The 23,695-nt window shown below is 39.6% G+C and overlaps 2 protein-coding genes across 2 annotated transcripts; one reads left to right on the forward strand and one right to left on the reverse strand.

The window, feature by feature from the left end:
- Positions 1-185: 185 nt before the first annotated feature.
- LOC5521067 (pseudouridylate synthase 1 homolog) lies at positions 186-9,635 on the forward strand. Its single transcript, XM_032365983.2, has 15 exons — positions 186-560; positions 1,896-1,993; positions 3,907-4,000; positions 4,123-4,191; positions 4,801-4,867; positions 5,126-5,223; positions 5,900-5,927; positions 6,009-6,087; positions 6,176-6,221; positions 6,305-6,398; positions 7,604-7,674; positions 7,763-7,807; positions 8,300-8,374; positions 8,737-8,807; positions 9,077-9,635. Exons 1-15 carry the CDS (start codon positions 414-416, stop codon positions 9,444-9,446), a joined length of 1,452 nt encoding a protein of 483 aa, XP_032221874.1. The 5' UTR covers positions 186-413; the 3' UTR covers positions 9,447-9,635.
- Positions 9,508-22,315, reverse strand: LOC116604165 (protein O-mannosyl-transferase TMTC1). The gene is made up of 18 exons (XM_032366183.2): positions 21,708-22,315; positions 21,546-21,619; positions 20,858-21,013; positions 20,500-20,581; positions 20,054-20,353; positions 19,235-19,356; positions 18,575-18,769; positions 18,021-18,134; positions 17,870-17,930; positions 17,498-17,580; positions 16,169-16,219; positions 15,872-16,032; positions 14,947-15,082; positions 13,954-14,098; positions 13,121-13,258; positions 12,723-12,830; positions 12,521-12,598; positions 9,508-11,491 (listed from the first exon to the last, which is right to left on the reverse strand). Exons 1-18 carry the CDS (start codon positions 22,227-22,229, stop codon positions 11,369-11,371), a joined length of 2,649 nt encoding a protein of 882 aa, XP_032222074.1. The 5' UTR covers positions 22,230-22,315; the 3' UTR covers positions 9,508-11,368.
- Positions 22,316-23,695: the final 1,380 nt, after the last annotated feature.

The following is a 23,695-nucleotide window of genomic DNA, read 5'->3' on the forward strand; positions in this document are numbered from 1 at the left end:
AGTTTTATATGCCTTATGTCTATTAAGGTAAACCCCTTATTCAAAAAAGGAATTGCACAAATCGCTATTTTCTAATACATCGTAAACATCGAATTCCTTCCATTAGTAAATTATCTCTGAAATATTCTTTTATTGCACATTGGCTCCCTCCCCTCCCCTAAGAGAACTGCCAGCTTTGTATCAGCTTTCTGGGTGGCCTGTGGACATGAAAATCTGAGGTCGAATAATATAAACACGGTTCCTGACTCCATGGTCGAATCCATCCATTTTTAACACTCTGATTTCTTTATTAGAAATGCTACACCCGAAAACCCAAGGTGTTGCGATATCTTAAGCTAAGACCCTCACATTACGTTGTGACAGGGTATTTCAAACAAGCAAGACGAGTTTGGGAATTTTTTTCCCGATTCAAGATGGCGACCACCACGTGTGACGCGGATATCCAAGAAGGAAACGCTCTGTTATGCGAAATACAAGTAGAAGAAAGGAAGCGAGGGCCAGAAGACGATAACGGTGACGTACTTGCCAAAAAAGCGAAGACGGAATGTGTGAATGACAAGGTTTGACTCCATTAATAACCCTTACTTGTAATTCAAACCAGGTGTTTCAGGGTCGATTAAACCCTTAAAAACAGCATTATGGTGAACCCCAGTACTGAATATACGGTAGAATTATTTTTAATTTTCAAGTTATTAGCCTTCACAGTAAGGAAGAGTGCTGAAAAATCGCTAAATTATTATTAAGAATATTTACTCAACACGTCATGATGGCCTGTAAAAAGAACTTAAGTAAACAACGGCAAACGTTACTAGCTTAAGGATACGGTTCACGTTGGGCGACGAAAATGGCCCAAAAAATTTTTATTGCAGAAATATGTTTTTTATATCATTATCTAACAATCTCCGATAAAGAACATTCAAAAATACTTTTGTTTATAGGTGTTTTTAAAAAAAAACGTTTAAGAACAAGCAAAAAAAAAACAACTTCGCCTTTGGTGTCAAAATCTTTTAATCCTTTTAGCGCCGCGATACATCCCATGCTTTCACAAGAATTCCAATTTTACCCAGCCACACGTCTACATGTAGGAAGAGAAGAGAGTCTCAGGATCGCCTTCATTTCTCTCGCACGAGTTTTCCTTTTTGCTTTGCCCCTATTCTTTCCGTAAAAGTTTGTGATCTACTGACCTGACAGCGTGAGGTCTGTCCTGTTGTGGGTCTGTTCTTTTTGTGAGATTGACACTTACTGTTGTTATTGGCTGACGCCAGTTCCTATTAGGTGTGAAGTGCCGTAATCGCCTAACCCTCCAAAAACTTTGAAGGCGCATTACAGCAAAACTAAAATGCGCTAAAAAGCAACAAGCTTTAAAATGTTGGTACCCTAGAATTTGTCTGATTTTCATATAATTTGGCAGACATGTAGAACAATAGCCTTGCTTCAAAAGGGGTTCTCTTTTTTTTATATTGTTTTTTAATCAAAAGTTATTCTCGCCAAAAGTCCGGAAATTGCTGAAATTTGCATGTGACAACTTTGAAATAAAATAGCTCTTCAATGGAATACGATATGGAAAAAATGAGAACCTCTTTTGAAGACTGACATGTGATGGAAATAAGACATATTGCGTTAACCTAGGCGCGAAGCAAGGGTACCAACATTTTTGCCAAAGACAACAGTAAGATTTTGCGTATTTTGGCCCCTAACTAAAATATAAAAAAAACTTATTGAAAAAAAAAAAGATGGGTAGATGCTCAATTATATTACGAATCGAAGTATGTGCAGTTTTTTGTTATTACATAAAAACTGACGTGCGCATTTAATTTCTAGCGCAACACAGTCGCGAAGGTGAACCATAACCTTAAAAGTGTAAAAGTAAGCTTAACATAATCCTATAATTTCAGGATTTAGCTGCAAATGGCATCACAAATGTAGTTCCCAGAAAAAAGAAATGTGCTCTTTTGATCTCCTACTGTGGTGTTGGCTATGCTGGGATGCAAATGTGAGTAAATTTATTCTAGTGATTAGTAAAATAAGATTTAGTATTTTTGATGAGGCAAAACTGAGGCCCTGTCTCCTAAGCGCTTCTCTCACAATTTAAAGGGTGCGTTAAATAACCCTTGCTCTACTGTATTTGTAAGAGTAGGGAATCATGTCCAAAACAGGGCCTAGCTATATCTCTCAGAAGCCACCATCTGTATGGACAAAACATTCACAATCAACAGATACAGACATTATTAAACTTCATGGCAAAATTGTTATTTTAGTCATATCTAAAAGAAATTTAAGGAATTTCTTCAAATCACCGAAGGCTGTCAGTCAAGCCAAAAATGCCTATTTTTGTCTAGAGCAAACACGTTTCAATGTAACCAAATATAAATTCAGAGTATAATACCTAAGGACAAAATAAAACTTATCATCAGAGTGCGCAAAGAAATATTGAAATGCGAGATATTAAAAAATCAAAACATTCAATTTTCGCTTGAGGTCATTTCGTGATGAAAAGGGGCCGTACACACTAACACAGATTCCTTTGAATCCGTGAACTTTTTTATACGTTTAGGCCTTCCGTCCACACTAACACGCGTGCTGGATCCAGCGAATCCAGATACTTTTGAAAACACTGTCGAAAGTGAATCCAAATGAATCTGTATACTTTGGTCCCTAGTGTGGACGGTCGAATTCGTATCAAAATAAATATCAAAATATCGCAGGCGAGCGCTACTTTGAGCATGTGCATATCATAAAAATGACGTCACCCTGTACCTTTCAGCATTTTCAAATAATTGAATCTGTGTTAGTGTGGATGGCTGGATCCTGGCGAACATGCTGCAAAAACGATAGTGTGGACGCGAATCAAGTGATGGGTTTTTCAGTCCGGATAATTTTGAATCTGTGTTAGTGTGAATGATCCCTAAATTGATGGTGCACTCTGATGAAAAGTTTCTAAATTTATGTCTAATTTTTGATTGCTAAGTTTCAGTTTGATCAAAAAAATTCTAATATAGATAGAGACATGGTTAAAGTTCTATGAGAACAGGGAAGGATCGAGAAGATCGAACGCACTGTTGTTTTGTGTGGCGTGTGGCACACCAGGAATATGTGAAATCGGCTTCTGATGACAAAACCTCAATCATTTCCTGGGAACTGTGACTTTGGAAAAGGGATTTGGTTAATATGTGTGAACCTAGTCACATGGTTCCACTTTGATGGCCATGTTAAGTTTGAGTATAAACTATTGGCGCGAAGCTTTTCTTGCAACACAATTTCATTTAGAATATATTGAAAACAAAAAGCTATAAGTCGCTCAAATTTTCAGTGCTTCATATTTATCTTATAGGCAATCGACTGTTAAAATGCCTTAAGAAATTCATGCATGTTGTAGATTGTTCAAAATAGAACTGAGATCCCTGCACAATTAACAAGACTTAAGATTTTTAATTGCAATGAAGGTTATGCACCTAACAACGATAAGATAAAGCCATTATCAAAATTACAATGTTGTGAGGGTCCTCACTTTTCATGACGGACAACTACTGTGCCCTGGTTCACAAAACAAATGGAACCCATTTATCTCAGAAAATTATTGTTTAGGGGGGATTCTTGTTATTATTTACCTTGAAAATAGTCCCTTATTTTTACTGACCTTGTCACACAGCCAGGATTTCCCTAGGGGTTGTGTGTAGTAATAGATATCTTATGCAAAATGTCAAAGATTTTGCATTTCTTTGAAAAGAAAAGACTGATTCTTTTCAAGCAAAAGGGAAAGGGAGGAGCTATGCATCTGTCAGGTAGATGTCACACTGCTTCAAATGTACACCTGAGCAAAATCTCAGATAGTGAAAATCCCAATGCATGTTGGTGTTTTTTATTTGATCCAAAATTCTAAATGACAAATTCCCTTTCTTTTCTCAGTAATCCTGGAGTCCGTACAATTGAAGAACAGTTGATAAATGCCTTACATCAGGCTGAGGTGATCACAGATGATGCAAAAGAGTGTCTTGGAAAGGTAGGTTGATTGTTTCTAAGAACTGTGGGGAAAAGAAGGGGAAAATAGACTTGTATGTGGAAGTGTGGATATTAAATAATCAGATAAAAAATGCCTAGACTTGACTTTCTTTCATGAAATAGATGTCATTTCAAAGATGCGCCAGGACAGATAAAGGAGTGTCGGCAGCCAGACAAGTAGTTTCATTAAAGATAAGTGCCTTATCAGTGATAATACAAGTATTTTGTGTATCTCTCGGAAAATTACATTGGACGGCATAACCCAGCATTCCACAAGAGGCGGCACAGACATGTTATGCCATAGGTGCAACCTTCGTCAACTCTTCATAGGGGATTTGCTACTTTCTGCCAGCAAAAATTGCAACTGGAAAATAAAAAAACACCAGAGAGGAAAAGGAATGACGTAAGAGGGAGATCAACTAATGGCAGACAATACTGTATTTGTACTGAGTAATGAAAATGGTTTAGTAAGGAAGGATGTGGGAGAGAGAGGTACTGATCATAAAAAATCACCTTAATGTTTAGTCCATTTCTAACCCCTGTTGTCTAGCTCTCCACACCAGGGTTTCGCTTATGGACAATAAAAATACATTGCTTGTTGATTAGTTATTGTGGTATGCCATCGTTGTGTTTGGTATCACCAAAAACCAAGCATACATATTATATAAAAGAGACACATCAGTATTGAACATACAATCATGATCTCAACAATTATAAAAACACAGTTGTTTATTAACAGTGAATTGTGTGTTATTGCGTTGTTATGCCTGTAAAGTTTAATTTTTTTTTTTCTGTTTGCACATGGTGCCACTGAAGAGTCTTTTACCAAAGATAAACAGTTTCCTGCCTCCGGAAATAAGGATATTTGGTGAGTCAAGCCTTATGATTATCAACCCTAACCATCATCCTAACCATCAATACTACCACGCATCACAAAAACACCAACTAAATTTCTAAAACCAACCCTTATCTCCCACTTAATTCATCATCATTATTACTACAGTACCAACCAGTAATATCACCATCATCATCATTGCTGAAAAAAAAAAACAGTACCATCATCACACAGTATTTTTAATGTATTGATTAAAACAACATTATATAGACATTTAGAATTATTTTCCAGGGATGATTAAAACAACCAAGGCATTTGATTGCAAACAAAACTGTTCTGCCCGAACATATGAGTACCTCACACCCACATTTGCATTTGCTAAGGATTACGTAAGTAGAAGTATTTTTGGTAAAAAGCTTTCTGGGGCCTTTTAATATGAAAAGTGGCATTGTGGAACACTTTTCTTTTGTGCTCGAAAAATATGTGAATAGTTTTAATTTTATGATTCGTCATGCTTCAGTGCAGCCACCAAATACTTAGTTAACCATTAAGCGTTCATGAAAAACAGCTTTGATTGACATAAACTTTATAATTAAAGAGACTTTGTCAGCCTCCATTTTGTCATCCTAGCAAAATACCAAGTGTCAGAAAGCATCCATTTCCATCGGCTGATTTGGGGAGCTGTTGCAATATTTTCTATTGCATTTGGTAAAGAAAGCATAAAGATTGTATTTTTAGGTGATTCTTTTGTTGCTTCCTCTCATAATCTTCCAATATTACTTCTCATAATCTTTCAAATGTTGCTGTTAAGCATTAACAAACGCGTGGCTGAAATGGGCTCTTTGTTAGTTTTGCATGGCCACTAAGAGAGAGATGCCATTAGGAGATAAAAGCTAGCATATACAATATTTAGGCTTGATTTGTTCATGGAGTCATGGGATTTTTATAATAAATATTGGCCCACAATAACCTGAAGTGCAAACTTTGGGTTACTAGAGACTAAGCCCATGGAAATCTTGCTTATTAAAAAGTTATATTTTATCTACTTATATATTTTTTTGACAGCAAAGTACTGTTGGCTACAGGATTACAGGTTAGATTTGTTCATTGCTAGAAAAAACACATTGTTTCATATAAATCTGCATTCTCACATTATCTTTATAATTTTCTGTAGCTGAAAAAATTGAAGAAATTAACAAGGCATTATCTAACTACAAAGGAACAAAGAATTATCACAACTTTACTTCAGGAAAGTAAGTCATAAATGAAGCCTGATTACTATATTTGTTATGCAAACATCAAGTATATTTTCTTGAAAAAAAAATGTTGTCGTTTTTTTAGAAAATTTGAGGATCCTAGTGCCAATCGGTACATCATAAGTTTTAAGGTACATTAAATGGGATATTCTTTCTGGTTACATGTGAAATGCCAGTCATTTACTTTATGTAAAAAACTTTATTATGATTTCAGTGTGGAAAGCCATTTGAAAGGAATGGCAGGGAATTTGTTGTATTGACAGTAAAAGGGCAGAGTTTTGTTCTTCATCAAATACGTAAAATGATCGGTAAGCTTTTCAATAATCTGTTCAATAATAATAATATAATATATATCATTAATGATTTGTGTACTATATACCCTTACCGCACAGGAGTGTGATACATAGTGTACCGGAATGGCAGTTTCCCCCCCCTGCCCCTCCAGGAGTGTGTTAGTGTAGAGGGGTAGAAGATAGCACCCCCACCCCCCAGGAGTGTGTTAGTGTAGAGGACTGGAAGATAGCACCCTCACCCCTCAGGAGTGTGTGCGTGTAGAGGGATGGCAGATAGCACCCCCACCCCCCAGGAGTGTAGAGGGGTGGAAGATAACACCCCACCCCCCAGGGGGTGTGTGAGTTTAGAGAGATGGCAGATAGCACCCCCCACCCCCGAGGAGTGTGTGAGTGTAGAGGTGTGGAAGATAACACCACCCCCTAGGAGTGTGTGAGTGTAGAGGGATGGAAGATAGCACCCCTGACCCCCAGGAGTGAGTGAGTGTAGAGGGGTGGAAGAAAGCACCCTCACCCCCCAGGGGGTGTGTGAGTGTAGAGATATGGCAGATAGCACCCCCACCCCCCAGGAGTGTAGAGGGGTGGAAGATAACACCCCACCCCCCAGGGGGTGTGTGAGTTTAGAGAGATGGCAGATAGCACCCCCACCCCCGAGGAGTGTGTGAGTGTAGAGGTGTGGAAGATAACACCACCCCCTAGGAGTGTGTGAGTGTAGAGGGATGGAAGATAGCACCCCTGACCCCCAGGAGTGAGTGAGTGTAGAGGGGTGGAAGATAGCACCCTCACCCCTCAGGAGTGTGTGAGTGTAGAGGGATGGAAGATAACACCCCCACCCCTCAGGAGTGTGTTAGTGTAGATGGGTGGAAGATAGCACCCCCAACCCCCAGGAGTGTGTGTAGAGGGGTAGAAGATAGCAGCCCCACCCCCCAGGAGTGTGTGAGTGTAGAGGGGTAGAAGATAGCAGCCCCCCCCCCTCCCCCCCCTAGGAGTGTGTGAGTTAAGAGGGGTGGAAGATAACACCCTCACCCCTCAGGAGTTTGTGAGTTAAGAGGGGTGGAAGATAACACCCCCACCCCTCAGGAGTGTTTTAACACCACTTCTAAAAAGGGCTGGGTTGGTCATTTCTTTTGCTGACATGTAGCCCTATGCTGCACTTTATTCTACTGTATTTAAAGAAAGAGATGGTCTTGAATTCTATGTGGTTATTTTAAAATTTTATTTAGGGCTGGTTATTGCTGTAGTACGTGGTGTAGCACCCTCGTCAACATTTGATCTGGTTTGGGCCAAAAAGAAGGCAAGAAGTCTCTTTTTGTTTATGATTTTACCCTTGATTTCTCTAGCTGCACCAATACTAACTTATTTTAGTGATTTGTCGTTAACAGATTGACATTCCTAAGGCTCCAGCCCTTGGATTAGTTTTAGATACAGTAAGTAATCTGCTTTGTTCATGTTATTTACACGTTAGAGATAGAGTTGATAAAAATATAAAAAGGACTGTTTGCATCTTTCTCCAAAACACTGTTTTCTTGAGGTATTTGGGGTGTGTGTGACAAGGCTCAAAATTTCTTTATAAGAACAGAAAAAATACCCCAGATATCCGGCAAGTGATAGTGCACCATACAGTACCTCCCTCACAAAATACTACTTCAACAAACAGACTCAAGAGGGGCTTGTCACTAAAGCAATTTAAAGCAATTTTCAATATATTCCTTACGCCATTTACCATGTTAGGTGATATCACTGCTGGACCCCGCCTGTGTCTCTCTAAGCACGCAAAAAAGTTAGATTACAAATCTAAGTTAGATGACAGTTAGATGGCATCTCTGTAACTAGTACCAATAATTCCAAAATTTCGCTGTAATGCCCAGGATGGGTGGGAATGTGTTCTGTCTGTCTGATGCACATCTGCTGCTTTTCAGGTCCATTTCGATGCATACAATAAAAAATTTGGTAATGACGGCCTCCATGAGCCACTGGATTGGCAACTCATAAATGTAAGTCTGATTGGTCCTTTGCAGTGGTTGCTCCATGCGGGGGTACAATTTTGCTGTCCTCATTAGAGAAAATGTGAGGAAGCTATAAAACCAATAATTTTATGTGCCATATATTTTTATAGCTATATAACGTGATCACCTTGGATTCTACTATTTTATGATGGGAGCTTTTACTAGTGAAATTTCCTAATTAGAGGGTTGTAAGCTTACCTTATGAATAAATGATGAGGGAAAATTTAAAAGTGAATCCCTCTCCCCCTCCTTCCCCTTCAAGAAATTCTGAATCCCCAACCCCCAGTTTTACTGTCAGTTGCTCCAATGTTTGAGTTTTCAGACAACTAAATATAACATCATCTTAACAGGAGGAAGTGTATAAGTTCAAGGAGGATTTCATCCATAAGCATATAATCGACACCGAAACCAAAGAGCATACGTATCCTTTTCTGTTTGTTTGCACAGATCATGTTAGCCAGAGACCAATTGAAAGCTTATCGTAACGGTAATGTAGTTAAGCTATCACAATTTTTTATAACATAAGCTCACATTACATTAAAAAATTGTGGTGATATAAGCGAGTGAGAGTTTCTCTAAACAAATGCAGGTGTTTTAAGATGCCAAAGCAATGAGTGAGAAGGAGGGGGGTGTGGAGTCACAGCAATCTTTTCCTACCTTTTTATGCTGTTGTCTCCCTTAACTTGTTAGCATGATGCGGTGGCTCAACACGCTTTCTTCGCACACATACACAGGGGAGGGGATGGAGGAAATTGGAAGCACCAAGGGAAGACCACACGTACCCCAAACCAAGGGTGTGGCCGAGGACAATGTTACACCCCATGGCACACTAGCAACTAAACAACCAGAGATCAAGGGGGAGGATTGCAAGGCTGGAGACCCAGCTGGCATTGAGCCAGGAAAGGAAATAAAAATGAAAGATGTGTTACAGGAGAAGACTGCATCGTCACATCTCGTTGCTGACAGTTGTGTCAAGGCTGAAGACCTGCACCAGGAAGAGTGCAAAAGATTGGATGGTGTTTTTAAAGCTGTCATCAAAACTGATAATGGCCACCATTAGATAGCTCTAAATTTTAATGGCAGCTCTACTTTCAAAAACCACCCTCTTAGGACCAGCAACGCAAGGTGTTCTGACTTTTATTCGTTTTGCTAACAAAGATTCTTTATAAAGTGATTAATTTATGTATTTTACGTCGTGTAACATTCAGATAAAACAAGTGTATTGTCATTAAAATAACTACATTTGTGATTCATTGTGTGACTTGGTAATTGTTTTCACTGTATTAGTAAGCAGCTGTGCTTAGGCGTTGAGCGTGACAAATACTGATATTGTACACTAGTTACACTAGCTCATGCATTCCTTTACACTATACATTAGGTTATTTATTCCTTATATTTTTGATGGGTCACGGAATGTGTACTTCAAAAGTAACGGGTGTTCAACCCGAAGCCCTGTCTAACTTGGCTAAATTCTGTCTACTCTACCCGTAGCCCTTTCCAACTTGGCTAAATTCTTTCTGCTCTACCCAAAGCCCTTTCCAACTTGGCTAAATTCTGTCTACTCTACCCGTAGCCCTTTCCAACTTGGCTAAATTCTTTCTGCTCTACCCAAAGCCCTTTCCAGCTTGGCTAAATTCTGTCTACTCTACCCGTAGCCCTTTCCAACTTGGCTAAATTCTCTCTACCCTACCCGAAGCTCTTTCCAACTTGGCTAAATTCTGTCTACTCTAGCCGAAGCTCTTTCCAACTTGGCTAAATTCTTTCTGCTCTACCCAAAGCCCTTTCCAGCTTGGCTAAATTCTGTTTACTCTACCCGAAGCTCTTTCCAACTTGGCTAAATTCTGTCTACTCTAGCCGAAGCTCTTTCCAACTTGGCTAAATTCTGTTTACTCTACCCGAAGCTCTTTCCAACTTGGCTAAATTCTGTCTACTCTACCCGAAGCCCTTTCCAACTTGGCTAAATTCTGTCTACTCTAGCCGAAGCTCTTTCCAACTTGGCTAAATTCTGTCTACTCTACCCGAAGCCCTTTCCAACTTGGCTAAATTCTGTCTACTCTACCCGAAGCCCTTTCCAACTTGGCTAAATTCTGTCTACTCTACCCGAAGCCCTTTCCAACTTGGCTAAATTCTGTCTACTCTACCCGAAGCCCTTTCCAACTTGGCTAAATTCTGTCTACTCTACCCGAAGCCCTTTCCAACTTGGCTAAATTCTGTCTACTCTACCCGAAGCCCTTTCCAACTTGGCTAAATTCTGTCTACTCTACCCGAAGCCCTTTCCAACTTGGCTAAATTCTGTCTACTCTACCCGAAGCCCTTTCCAACTTGGCTAAATTCTTTCTGCTCTACCCGAAGCCCTTTCCAACTTGGCTAAATTCTGTCTGCTCTACCCGAAGCCCTTTCCAACTTGGCTAAATTCTTTCTGCTCTACCCGAAGCCCTTTCCAACTTGGCTAAATTCTGTCTGCTCTACCAGAAGCCCTTTCCAACTTGGCTAAATTCTGTCTACTCTACCCAAAGCCCTTTCCAACTTGGCTAAATTCTTTCTACTCTATCCGAAGCCCTTTCCAACTTGGCTAAATTCTGTCTAATCTACTGGAAGCCCTGTCCAACTTGGCTAAATTCTGTCTACTCTACCCGAAGCCCTTTCCAACTTGGCTAAATTCTGTCTACTCTAGCCGAAGCCCTTTCCAACTTGGCTAAATTCTGTCTACTCTACCCGAAGCCCTTTCCAACTTGGCTAAATTCTGTCTACTCTACCCGAAGCCCTTTCCAACTTGGCTAAATTCTGTCTACTCTACCCGAAGCCCTTTCCAACTTGGCTAAATTCTGTCTACTCTACCCGAAGCCCTTTCCAACTTGGCTAAATTCTGTCTACTCTACCCGAAGCCCTTTCCAACTTGGCTAAATTCTGTCTACTCTACCCGAAGCCCTTTCCAACTTGGCTAAATTCTGTCTACTCTAGCAGAAGCCCTTTCCAGCTTGGCTAAATTCTGTCGGCTCTACCCGAAGCCCTGTCCAACTTGGCTAAATTCTGTCGTAGTACAGTGTTATCAGGATCTAGCTTCAAAGCTTCTTCGTAGTGTCTTCTGGCTGATATGAAATTTTTCTACAAAAGAAAAGACAAAAATTATATCCAAGTCTTTGAACAAGCGACACCCACAACCCCTTTGCGCCATGCCCATTTCACAAACCCCAGCAAGTCTCCTATATTCGTCGTATAAACCTACTGACAGTCCCACAGAGGCTGAGAGTACCAAACAGGCCCATATAAAAGGCGCCAAATGCAGTCGTGTTATTGAAGAGCGCCAAATATAGTCACCTCAATGAAAGGCGCAAAATGCAGTCACGTCATTGAATTGCGCCAAATGCAGTCATGTCATTAAAAGGCGCCAAATGCAGTCACGTCATTGAAAGGCGCCAAATGCAGTCACGTCATTAAAAGGCGCCAAATGCAGTCACGCCATTAAAAGGCGCCAAATGCAGTCACGTCATTGAAAGGCGCCAAATGCAGTCACGTCATTGAAATGCGCCAAATGTGGCCACGTCATTAAAAGGCGCCAAATGTAGTCACGACATTGAAAGGCGCCAAATGCAGTCATGTCATTGAAAGGCGCCAAATGCTGTCACGACATTAAAAGAGCGCCAAATGCAGTCACGTCATTAAAATGCTCCAAATGCTGTCACGTCATGAAAAGGCGCCAAATGCAGTCACGTCATTAAAAGGCGCCAAATGCAGTTACGTCATGAAAAGGCGCCAAATGCAGTCACGCCATTAAAAGGCGCCAAATGCAGTCACGTCATTGAAAGGCGCCAAATGCAGTCACGTCATTGAAAGGAGCCAAATGCTGTCACGACATTAAAAGCGCCAAATGCAGTCACGTCATTAAAATGCGCCAAATGCTGTCACGTCATTAAAAGGCGCCAACTGTAGTCACGACATTAAAAGGCGCCAAATGCAGTCACGTCATTGAAAGGCGCCAAATGCAGTCACGTCATTGAAAGGCGCCAAATGCAGTCACGTCATTGAAAGGCGCCAAATGCAGTCACGTCATTGAAAGGCGCCAAATGCAGTCACGTCATTGAAAGGCGCCAAATGCAGTCACGTCATTGAAAGGCGCCAAATGCAATCGCTTACCTCCAAGTGATATATTACGCCAAGGTTCATGTGCGCACTCGGAAGTGTGCTATCCAGCTGAAGTGCCTTTATGAAACTCTGAAACAAGGTGTAACATTAACTCGCCCAACATTACATCCCAGCATCCGCGACACAACACAAAGCAACAACAACACAAAACAAAGCAACTTGACAGCGCAAACACATATTCTGCTCAACCAACCTGCTTTGCTCCTTCCATCTCATTCATGTCTTTCATCAGGTTGCCATGGTGATAGTACAGGTCGGCATCGGGGGCACGTGACAAGGCTCTGTTGATGACGTCAACCGCCTGTGAAAAATATCGGTATTTAATTTAAATGCCTTATCAAGGATTGGGGTAGTTTTGGGGAACCTTCACCCATTAATAAGTATACACGAAGATATGTTTTAAGTGATGAATAAGGAGAGTGGAGAGGGGGAACCCGGGACTCCGAAGAAAAACGGAGCTAAATCAAACTGAATCTCACGTTGGACCTGAGAAACACTGCGCAAGGAAGGTCAATAGTTGTAATGCAAAAAAAAGTGAATAACATAGCACAAGAGTTCATTTTCCCGCTGTCTCAGCCCTTGTCAAATTACCTCGCGAGTTCTTCCGGCCTGGGAGAGCACGTTTGCCAGGTATTTAGAGTGAGAGGGCTTATTTGGATGTTGTTTGACAAGTGATTTACACATGAGAATTGCCTCAGCCAGTCTCCCTGTGCGACTTAATAGGACCACCTGGAAAATGGGGATGTGAATAACAAGATTGCATTATATATGTTATAGAGATCAGCTACCGGGTCAGGTAGGTAGTGGCCAAACAGCGAATAACCCCCTATTAAAAATGACCGAGGTCAATTTTAACACCTAGGCATATTCCAAATTGTTGTAGTCTTATTTCCGGACAACCGTAAGAACAATATTCATTATGTCGCGGTGAAATGCAGAAAGTACTCCTAAAGAAAAGTTAATGGTAATCAACCCTACTCTAAACATAGCATACATTAGTCTTCTTAAAAGCGGCTATATCACCAGTTACTTCCGGTCAATTACGGAACAATTTCCGATAATTTTAAACGGAAAACGCGTAAAATATTTCAAAATTGTAAAACCAGTGTGTTTTTTCAAGCATGTGACTGTTAACTTAGGGAGGATGGCCTGTCAGATAGAAGATTCTAATAGATTCTTTTGTCTTTTATCGGTTTAGGTTTCCGTCCACCCGACGGAAGTAAACTGGGAGATTGCCGCTTTAAAAGAAAACGTCTCGAGAAAACTGAGATGCACTTACCAAACATTGCTGAAAACATTTATGAATAATAAGAGTTTCCAGCATATTTCAACATTTAAATAAACCAAAACAACAGTGTTCTCCAAATAGTCTCCGGAGTCTTAAAGCCGTGTTATACAGAGTCGGTGCATAGTCACGTGATTACCATGTTAGATAGGGTTTCCTCGTCAGACGGGCTCAGCATTAAAGCCTCTTTCCAGGCTCTCTCGGCCTCTTCTAGCCGCTCAGTATTGTAGTACAGTACACCTAGTAGTTGGAGAGTGGTACCCTCCCTCTTAATCGACAGCGCCCTTGAGAGAAAACAACGACACTTTTTTCTTACACTGCTTTACAGAATCTTTAGGGAGTTTTCTGGATATAAGTCCCTGCATGGTTTTTGTCACTATACTCAGGGGCGTAGCTAGCACGCGGCAAACTGCCCCCTCAGTAGAGCAGGAATTTACAAGAGACACATGAAAAAATAGCATCTGCCACCGAAGCAAATAAAAGAAATACCGGAAGCTTGCTCCCCCTAAAAAAAAATTCCTGGCATTGTTTGAGGTCACTGTACTTGACCTTACGGTTCCAAAACTACATTATATTTTCCCTGGCATTGTTTGAGGTCACTGTACTTGACCTTACGGTTCTCAAACTACATTATATTTTCCCTGGCATTGTTTGAGGTCACTGTACTTGACCTTAACGGTTTCTAAACTTCATTCTCTTTTTCCTGGCATCGTTTAGAGCCATTACATGGAATCGCATTAGGTTTCCATCTCCTTGACACAGTCTATAACATTTACTACTACTCATCAAAGACATTTCTACACACATTCTGGTTCCCCGGGCACAAAAAACATGTTGTTTTATCAGACCCAACTCGAAACCTTGTGTGTGCCTTGTGAGAACAAGCAAAGAACATAATATCATTGTTAATAATCATTTGACTGTGTAATTCTCCTTATGCATTATTGGACATTATATTTTTATATACACTGAGATTTAAGAGCATTCTTAAGATCATTTTCAGCCTTAAAATGCTTGAAAATAAGAACGGCTCAGTCACAATTGAAAATTAGAGGTTCTTATGAATAAAATTTCACTGTACTTGGGAGTTTAAGCTTTGACATTATGCCACTGTTTGGAGCCATGACACTACCTTTTGTATGCATTTTCCGCCTCCTTGACTCGGTCCTGGCTTCTCAGCAGACGCGCCATGTTCACATACGCCACTGAATGCGCAGAATTTAACTTGATGGCCTTTTGGTACTGTGCCAGGGCGCCATTAATATCACCTAAGAGCGCACCAAAAGACTTGATCATTTGACATTGAATGGATTGTTAAAATCAAGTTGGAACCATACATAGAGTAGAAATATGGAAAGATGGAAAGTCTTTTGTCACAGCAAGGCTTATTAAGAAGGTTTAAAGAGTCACCGACAGCTGCCATTTTGTTATCCTTAAAATACCAAGTGTGAGAAAGGATACGAGAAAGCATTTGCAATATATAAGATCAAAATTGGTAAAAGCTGTTTTTTAATAGATGGCTTTTTCGAAAGTTCTTCAAACAATCTGTCTTCTAGTTTAGAATAATAAACAATAACAATGATGTGGCTGAAAAATGACTCTTTAAATATAATTTTTTCGGAGCATTTCTCCCTTGTCCCTCGTCTATTTTTTTTTTCTTTTTACAAAGGCGAAGATGACAATTTGCATGTGAAGTTGATGAAAAAAGCGTAATAAAGAAAGAGATTCTACCGATCATTATATATTCAGAATAAAAAAAAAGCAGTTAAATAAAAAGTATTAAGATAAATTTCAACAGAATATCGAGCAATTTTCATCAATGGACAATAAAAATCTTGTACCAGGAAATTTTAAGGTCTGCAGTAGTAGTTTTGGTGTCCTTAGAGAAGTGTCAGTAATCGTGCTTGATGTTTTCATTGAAATATTTTTATTGAGGGCTCTCTTAAGAACAAAATAATACAAATTCAAAGAGGCTTTATGTCAATCTCTAATTTGCATTATTAGCCATCCATACTTACAGTACCGTAAGTAGTGAATGTAAATAAACTAAAACTCACCTATTTTAGCAAGAAAGACACCATAGTTATTGTAGGCATCAGCGTTGCTAGGCGACATGTCAATCACCTGACGGTAGATTTCATCGGCTTTCACTTTTTTTCCTTGATCACTCAGAATGCCTGCAAGATTCATCATGGCATCCAGGTACCCAGGCCGTTGTCTGGCAACAAATGATCACAAAATTGCGTTAGCGTCATCACCTATTATCGGTGTAAATGTCTGATCCTGATGTGGTGACCAGAAAATCCCAGTGACATGTTTATAACTTTGCACCCTGTGTGTGCAAGGGCGTGTACCTGATGGCTTCTTGAAGAGCACTTTCTGCTTTGTCCAGCATACCAAGATTTCTTTAAAAAAAAGAAAACAAGACAAGGGAGTATTCACTAAATACCCTCTGAGGGTATGTGCCTGAAAATTTTGAATTACCCGAAGATGTACCCAGGTTCCAGAGTCTCCCTTGTCGCCGCATTAGTTGCTGCATTAGCATCGGCGAGGATAGTAGAGGTGATGCTACTACCATTGCATGTTGTCTAATGTACCCGCCTTTGAGACCGCAGGGTCAAAGGGATTAATTGACCATTTAATGAGTTTGTTTGATTGACAACTGATCCGCCTTATATGTGAGGGGTGTGCTTGCTTACGTTCAGTTCAGTATCAGAGTACAGAGTGTATACTCGCCTTTATTAATAGCCTTTAGCCTTCTTTTCCCACCCACCCACCCGGTGGCAGAGAAGATTTATTTGTCAAGTATATTATGTTACTATGGTTTTTTTATGATAAATAAACTTCTCTCTGGGCCAAACAAACAAATTACAGTGTCAGTCTTGTGTTCCTTATTCTAGTATTCATATTTAATTAGCATGTGTATGGACGATATTAATGGGGAATTAGCCACTTAACTGAGAGAAGGGAAATTCTGGAACCAGCGTACTAAAAAGGTGAGGCTCCCGAAAAATGGGCCCTCTAATTGTTAGGAGGGGGGCTCTGAAGTAGTGGATGAAAACCAACAGGATGCCATAAAGAAAAGTTCTGGAGAAGACATGAAAGGAAATAAAAAAGGAACTTGTCTAGAACAGTAACTCATGCAACTCAATGTTGCCAGAAGCAAAGGTAGAAAATGGAGTATGCGGACAAAAAGTTACATGGTTATTGACTTGCCACCATGATCCCCATGATGCCTAAGTATAAGTTATGTCTCTCTGCAGATTTAAAGAAAAAGCATTGGATATTTTTGGAAATATATTGAAAAGTTTGTAAAATACTGGTCTAAATACTGGATAAATAAAATAAAACAGTAGCACATCAAATTCGAATGATTGAATATCATACTCATGATAAAAACATGAATATAAAAATCGGATGAGATTTGAGACTACTAGACATTAATTTTGTGATTCAGTAAATTGAAAAAGATTGCTATAAAGAATTACTAACGAGCCTCCTTAAAAGGTGTCCTGAGTCAAAATCCACCTACCCCAAGCCCTCCCCCCCACATCACTTTTGTCTCTGGTCTGCTGCATTAAGTCAAATTATATGAAAATATACATGTTAACATATTATTTACATACTGTAGTACGAGAAGTGATAGTGAGGTTTACAAGGCAGTGGGATAACTGATGGCTTACCCAAAACGAACACCCAAGTTGAAATATGAATTTGAATGGGCTGGGTCATGCTTGATTGCTGCCTGGAAAAGTTGTACAGCCTCCTGTAAATTTGATTAAAGGAACTCAGAGAACTGAATATACACCTATTTTTAAAATGTTATAAAGCAAATTAATGTAGAGAAAGGTGAAAACCTTTTGCAATTAAATTACTTTTCATCTTTATTCTTACAAATAATTGAAACCATAAGCAGTGGTTGGTCTAAAAACTGCCATTTGCTATTTGCCATTAACCATTTGCACTGATAAAATGTATTTAAATACTGGAGGTGTATGTCTACCTGCTGTATAGGTAAAGTGTTGAATCAATGAGATAATAAGTTGATTTCTTACCTCGTCATTCTCCTGTAAAGTACCAAGGTTGTTATACGCACTGACATAGTTTGGCTCAAGCCTGGAACACAAAATATTACCACTCTTTACATGACAACAATCAACTCTAAAGGAAACAGTACATCAACAGGACTGAACAGAAGTTGCTTACTTGAGTGAAATAGCATAATGGTGTTTTGCAGCCTCTATATCACCAATATCTTTGAGGAAGTTCCCATAGTTGTAGTGCACCTTTGCATTATGAGGTAGAGTCTCTACTCCAGATCTTCAGAAATTGATACAAAAATAAAAACAGGAAAACTATATATTCTATGAAAACTGAAACAGTTTACAAACAGTTATTGTGTAAGCACTGTCACTTGGTTTTAGTGTCCTTATTGAAGAACACAAGGGGGTTCACAGTGCCAATTCAGTAAGACATCCAGGATTTTACACCTCTGAAAAAATCCCAAGTAGAGCCCCCGGTTCTCATGCTTGAGAAACAAGGCCCATGTTAGGGCTCTAAATTTAATATTTCTTTATCCTGGTCAGGTTCTGCTGTGTTTGCTAACTATGAGTAACCCTCCCTGGCATACTTTGTTATACATGCTATACATGCTATGCTAAATGTTTTGAAAGACACTTTAATACCTTAAAAATATCAATGAACCTGGAACTTTGAATCACTTTTTATGAGCATAGTTACAGTTCCAAAATCCCCAATACCTGAAAAGTGTCTCCCTATTTTTCCACACATGATTTCTATCCACGGTTTTCCAGCAAAACAGCACTATCAACAGGATCAGGAAAAAGGTAATAAGTTTGCTTGGAATGGTTGCAGATCTCTGGCCAGGCTTGTGTTGATGTGACCATTGGCACAACTTGTTTGCACCATGAATAACAAGGAGACAGAAGCCTAAACTATAAATATTATTTATTAGTCAAAATAATCTCACATTCAACATCTAGTTTATTCATCAATAAAAATAGTTTAGAGGATTCTAAGGCATAATACGTAGTTGGGCTGGGATAGGTTGATATCTTGGCCAGTCGCCATAGTAATATATGCCGGGAATGTTTCTAAAAAAATGGCTCCATAGCCATCCTTCAAGAGGCCTTATGCTGATCTAAAAAATCAACAAAGCACAGTCTAAAATCCGCTTACTGTCAAGGACCTAGAGTAAAGTTTTTGAGTAACATAAAGCATATAAAATTACTATAATTTTTCCATTCCACTTCAATGTGTGCTATTAAAGTTGTATACTCTTATCATAGAATAACGACTATCATCATTGTCTTTGATATCATCATTGGCATAATTAATAATAATAGTGATAAAAATAAATTATTATCATTACAATTAGCATTATCATTATCAGCACCAACCTTGGTATATAAAGAATCCTCTCTGCGACCACAAACCCAACTCTGAACAAAAGATTTGATGCTGGTAGAAAAGGCACTATCATCAATAACAAGCTGATGAACACAACTTGTTGGTCTTCTTTCTGTGAGTACAACAGAATAGGATATTGTCAATTATATTTAGCAGGTATGAAATATCATTACAAATATGTTCTTCACGTTTATCATTTTCTTTATCAGTATTACCAAAAACAAAACAAAACTTTGGGTTTGAACTTTGGAGATTCACAAGCAGGTGCATACTGTACCTAGGAATTGGGAGTGCAGTCAGGAATATTTTATGGAAAAAGGGTAGTTTTTCCCAGTACTTCAATAAGAAATGACCCACTTTTTGGCAGCCAAGGGTGGATGCACGGGTGGCCAAGGGTGGTCTAGTGTGTTAGCACGCCGGCCTCTCGCCGCTGTGGCCCAGGTTCGAATCCTGACTCAAACTGGGGATTTTTCTGGGTTCCTGCCTTGATTCGAATTTGTGTCACAAGTGAGTTAAAGTTATTCTCCCGTGTTTCCAGCCTTCTCGGATAAGGACACTGAACCGGAGGTCCCGTCTCTTCAAGCTGCACTACACTAACCTGAACCAAAGGGATGTAAAAGAACCACTGGGGACGCAATAAACCCTCTGGCAGTGACCACCCCCAGTGACAGTGCTTACTAACCGAGGGCCATATGTTAGAAAACTGTATATTCGGTTAAATATGTTACCCTCGATAAACAAAGATTAAACTGAAACTGATATATCCACACTCTGCACACTCTCCTGTGTATGCGCATGGTTATGTTTACCTCTCCTTCTTGGGATAACAAAGAGAACCATAGCAACAGCACAATCAGGGAAAAGAATGCAATGGTTGCTAGGTTGCGTGGGTCCCATACTGTCTCCACCAATGGTATGCTTCCGCCTTGCCAATCATAACTGAGCTTGTAGGGTGATAGAAGAAGCCACAGGTTAAATGCAAACAAGTAACAGTAGGTGAGCACTCGTGTGAGCAGAGAATCTGAAAAGGAAGCAGGATTATCCTGTGTAGTGAACTTTGGTAGACTTCCTCCCAACATCCATAACCGGAAAACCAACAGACAGGTAACCTGCAAAAAAGGATATTAAAAAATTACAATTGTAAATTGTAACAAATTTTTATTATAATCTAGATAAAGGAGATAATTGTGTTGATGATAATTTTGGGGGTGAATCAAATTATTTGAAATCTAGTTAACATGAGTCAGTGCCTTACCACAAGCATCAATAGACATGTCCTGGTAATAAGTGATTTGCAGGACTTGAGCACAGTTGAGATTTGTTCTCCCTTGATAATTCTTGGAACCGTGAGACGAAGAGAGCACAGGTGATTGACAGACAAACACAGAAACAAAACTGATTAGTTGTTATTAATGAAGCAGGACTAAATAAATCATTATCTACAGGGGGGAGCGATTGTTACATGGCAGATGTAAATCAGCGTTCTAGGCATGACAAAGCAAATATGGAAATTCAAGCATTGAAAATAATGGATAATTAGTTTGAGAGTAAAGAGATAATAATTGTTCTCCTTGTGATCATTACGTCTCGTGGCTTAAAATAATTTGGCTTACCTCTCCCACAATCTATTTTCTATGAAGGCATGATAAAGCACACAGACACCAAATATAGTTATTCCCTGTTCCTTGATCAGCATGGCCATCGCACCCAAAGCAACACAACACCAAATATAGACTGATGTGAAAACTGAGTTTTCATTCTTCAGTGACCTAAAAATATTTTTAAGTATTTGCTTTCATCAATAAACATCAAGAATAAGGATAATGGTGATTATTATGATTGGAGAAGGCGATGATTGATGATGGTAATGATGATAGTGTATGATGGCAATGGTGATGTCAGGCCCATACCCAGGGGGGTGCAGGGGTGCGAATGGGCCCCCACAACGGCCAAAGGTCCACTTTCGGTTCCTAAATAACGTGCTATGTATTTGTAGACAAAACTATAAAGCACAAGCTAGATCACTCTAGTATGTAGCCAAATCAGACAATAAACGTCCCATGGAGATACCGCAAAGTCATAAAAACATCCCTTTTTGTTCTTTTTGGGGTGGTCATATTTTTATCAGAGAACTCCCCTCACCCAAAATTAGGTCCACTAATTTTGGGTGGGGGGAAAACCCTGGGTATGGGCCTGGATTTGATATGGTGGTGGGTGTTGATGATGATAATTTCTGTGATACAGTACTGTAATCATTATACACTTGACTATTAAAAAACTGCATTATTGTATAATACATACCTTATATATGATAAAAGTGATAACAGAAAAAGAAAGCATGCTAAAACATCTGCACGACCAACAACACCGGTCACCTAGTAACAAATGGAATGTCAAGATCGTCGTGTTTGGGTCTCAGAGAGTAGGAAAAGTGAATTGGTCTTATTCTGCCGTGGTACTTACAGCTTCAGTGTGAATTGGATGTGATGCAAATAATACTCCAGTAATTGCAGCCAGCCGAGTACACCTCCAAACGTGCTTTTCCACAAAATGTACGAAGGTTAAGCATACCAAAACATGACAAACAACATTTATAAGATGATAGCCGAGAGGATCCAAACCATGAAGAATAAAATTCAAACGAAATGTGAGGACACAAAGAGGCCTGTACGACTTGTGGCTTGTGTTACTAGACATGGGTTTCCCCCAGAAGTCATTAATAAATACATCATATAGCGATACATTTGGTCGAATGTCTGGGTTTTCCTTGATCGCAAAGATATCATCATGAACTAGATCACACGATAGACTGTTTGCGTAGCTAAAAAAGGCGCAAAGCGCTGTGATGGAGTACCAAGTGATTCTGTGGAATTCAGGGAGCAGTAGGAAGCACTTTTGTTGAGATCGGGTTTTTTCTTCAGATGGCAGACAGTCTCGAGTATGATAAGACGGCTTTTTCGAACGAAACTTCAAATTCGCCGCCATATTGGATTACCCATAATGCTACACGGTTTTCGCAGAACAGGATTGCTGTACCCAGACCCGTAAACAGGAGGGGTGCAGGGGGTGCGAACGCCCTCCCCCCCCCCCCCCCCCCCCCCCCACCACCACACACACACAACAGCCGAAGGTCTACTTTCGGTTCTCAATAGACGTGCTATTTGTAGACAAAACTATAAAGCATAAGCTAGATCACTCTAGTATGTAGCCAAATCCGACAATTAACGTCCCGTGGAGATAAAAAAAAATCCCTTTTTGTTTTTTCGGGGGTGGTAAGATTTTTATCAGAAAACCCACTTCGCCCCCCCCCCGGAAAAATTTGGTCCACTTTTTCGGAATCGGAAAAGGAGAATCTTTAAAAAAACGTGCATTTTCGCTCTAAAGTCACTAATTGACAAGCACGTCAAAGCGAAACCCAAAAAAACAAACAATTTCCTTTTTGCGTGCTACGTGGACTTTAGTAAAGCATTCGACTGCGTCCCTAGGGCGAAACTATTTGAAAAACTGAAAGCAGTAGGTGTTACTGGGCGTTTCCTCGACATAATCCAATCAATGTACTCAAATGACAAGTCTTCCGTAAAAATTGGAAGCTCCATAACTTAATCCTTTCGATGCTACGCAGGCGTGAAACAAGGCTGTATGATTTCGCCAACGTTGTTTAATTTTTACTTGAGCGACCTCCCAGAAAAACTAAATTAAAATACCGAAATGATATTGACCTAAACGGTGTGCCATTAAGTTGCATTCTCTATGCCGACGACTTAGTTATCCTATCAAAATCAGCAAAGGGCCTGCAAGAATATCTGAACAGCCTCGAAGAATATTGCAAAGCATCCGAACTATCCATCAATCTAGATAAAACAAAAGTAATGATTTTTAATAACACCGGGAAAACTCTGAATAATTACCGAATCTTTTTCGGAACTTATAAAATAGAAAATGTCAAAAGTTATAACTACCTTGGACTCCATTTTTGCCCTTATGGAAATTTTAATTTGGCTTAGGAGGAGCTCAAAAAAGTAGCATTAAAAGCGATGTTCAAGTTAAGAAAAGAAATGGGAGAGCACTTCAGACAAGATATCAAACTAACTCTCCGCCTTTTTGACACCTTGATACAACCAATCCTACTTTATGGAAGCGAAATATGGGGAGCGGAATACAAGGGAACTAGTTAGAAAAAGATCCAATAGAAATGGTCTACACCAAGTTTCTAAAATGGCTTCTCGGCGTAAACCGATACTGTAGCTCGAACGCGTGTAGGGCTGAATTAGGACGATTCCCTCTCAGAACAAAAGCAAAGTGTAGAGCGATCAAACTTTGGCTTAAACTTTCAAACAACAATGGGAATAACGAAAAACTCTCCCGCAAAGCATTCGCTACCATATCTAATTATCAGATTATGAAAACAAGAACTTTTGGCATAGAAAAATTAAACAAATACTAGACCTTGC

Source organism: Nematostella vectensis, chromosome 6 (genome assembly GCF_932526225.1).
Source record: "Nematostella vectensis chromosome 6, jaNemVect1.1, whole genome shotgun sequence".
Taxonomy (NCBI): domain Eukaryota; kingdom Metazoa; phylum Cnidaria; class Anthozoa; order Actiniaria; family Edwardsiidae; genus Nematostella; species Nematostella vectensis.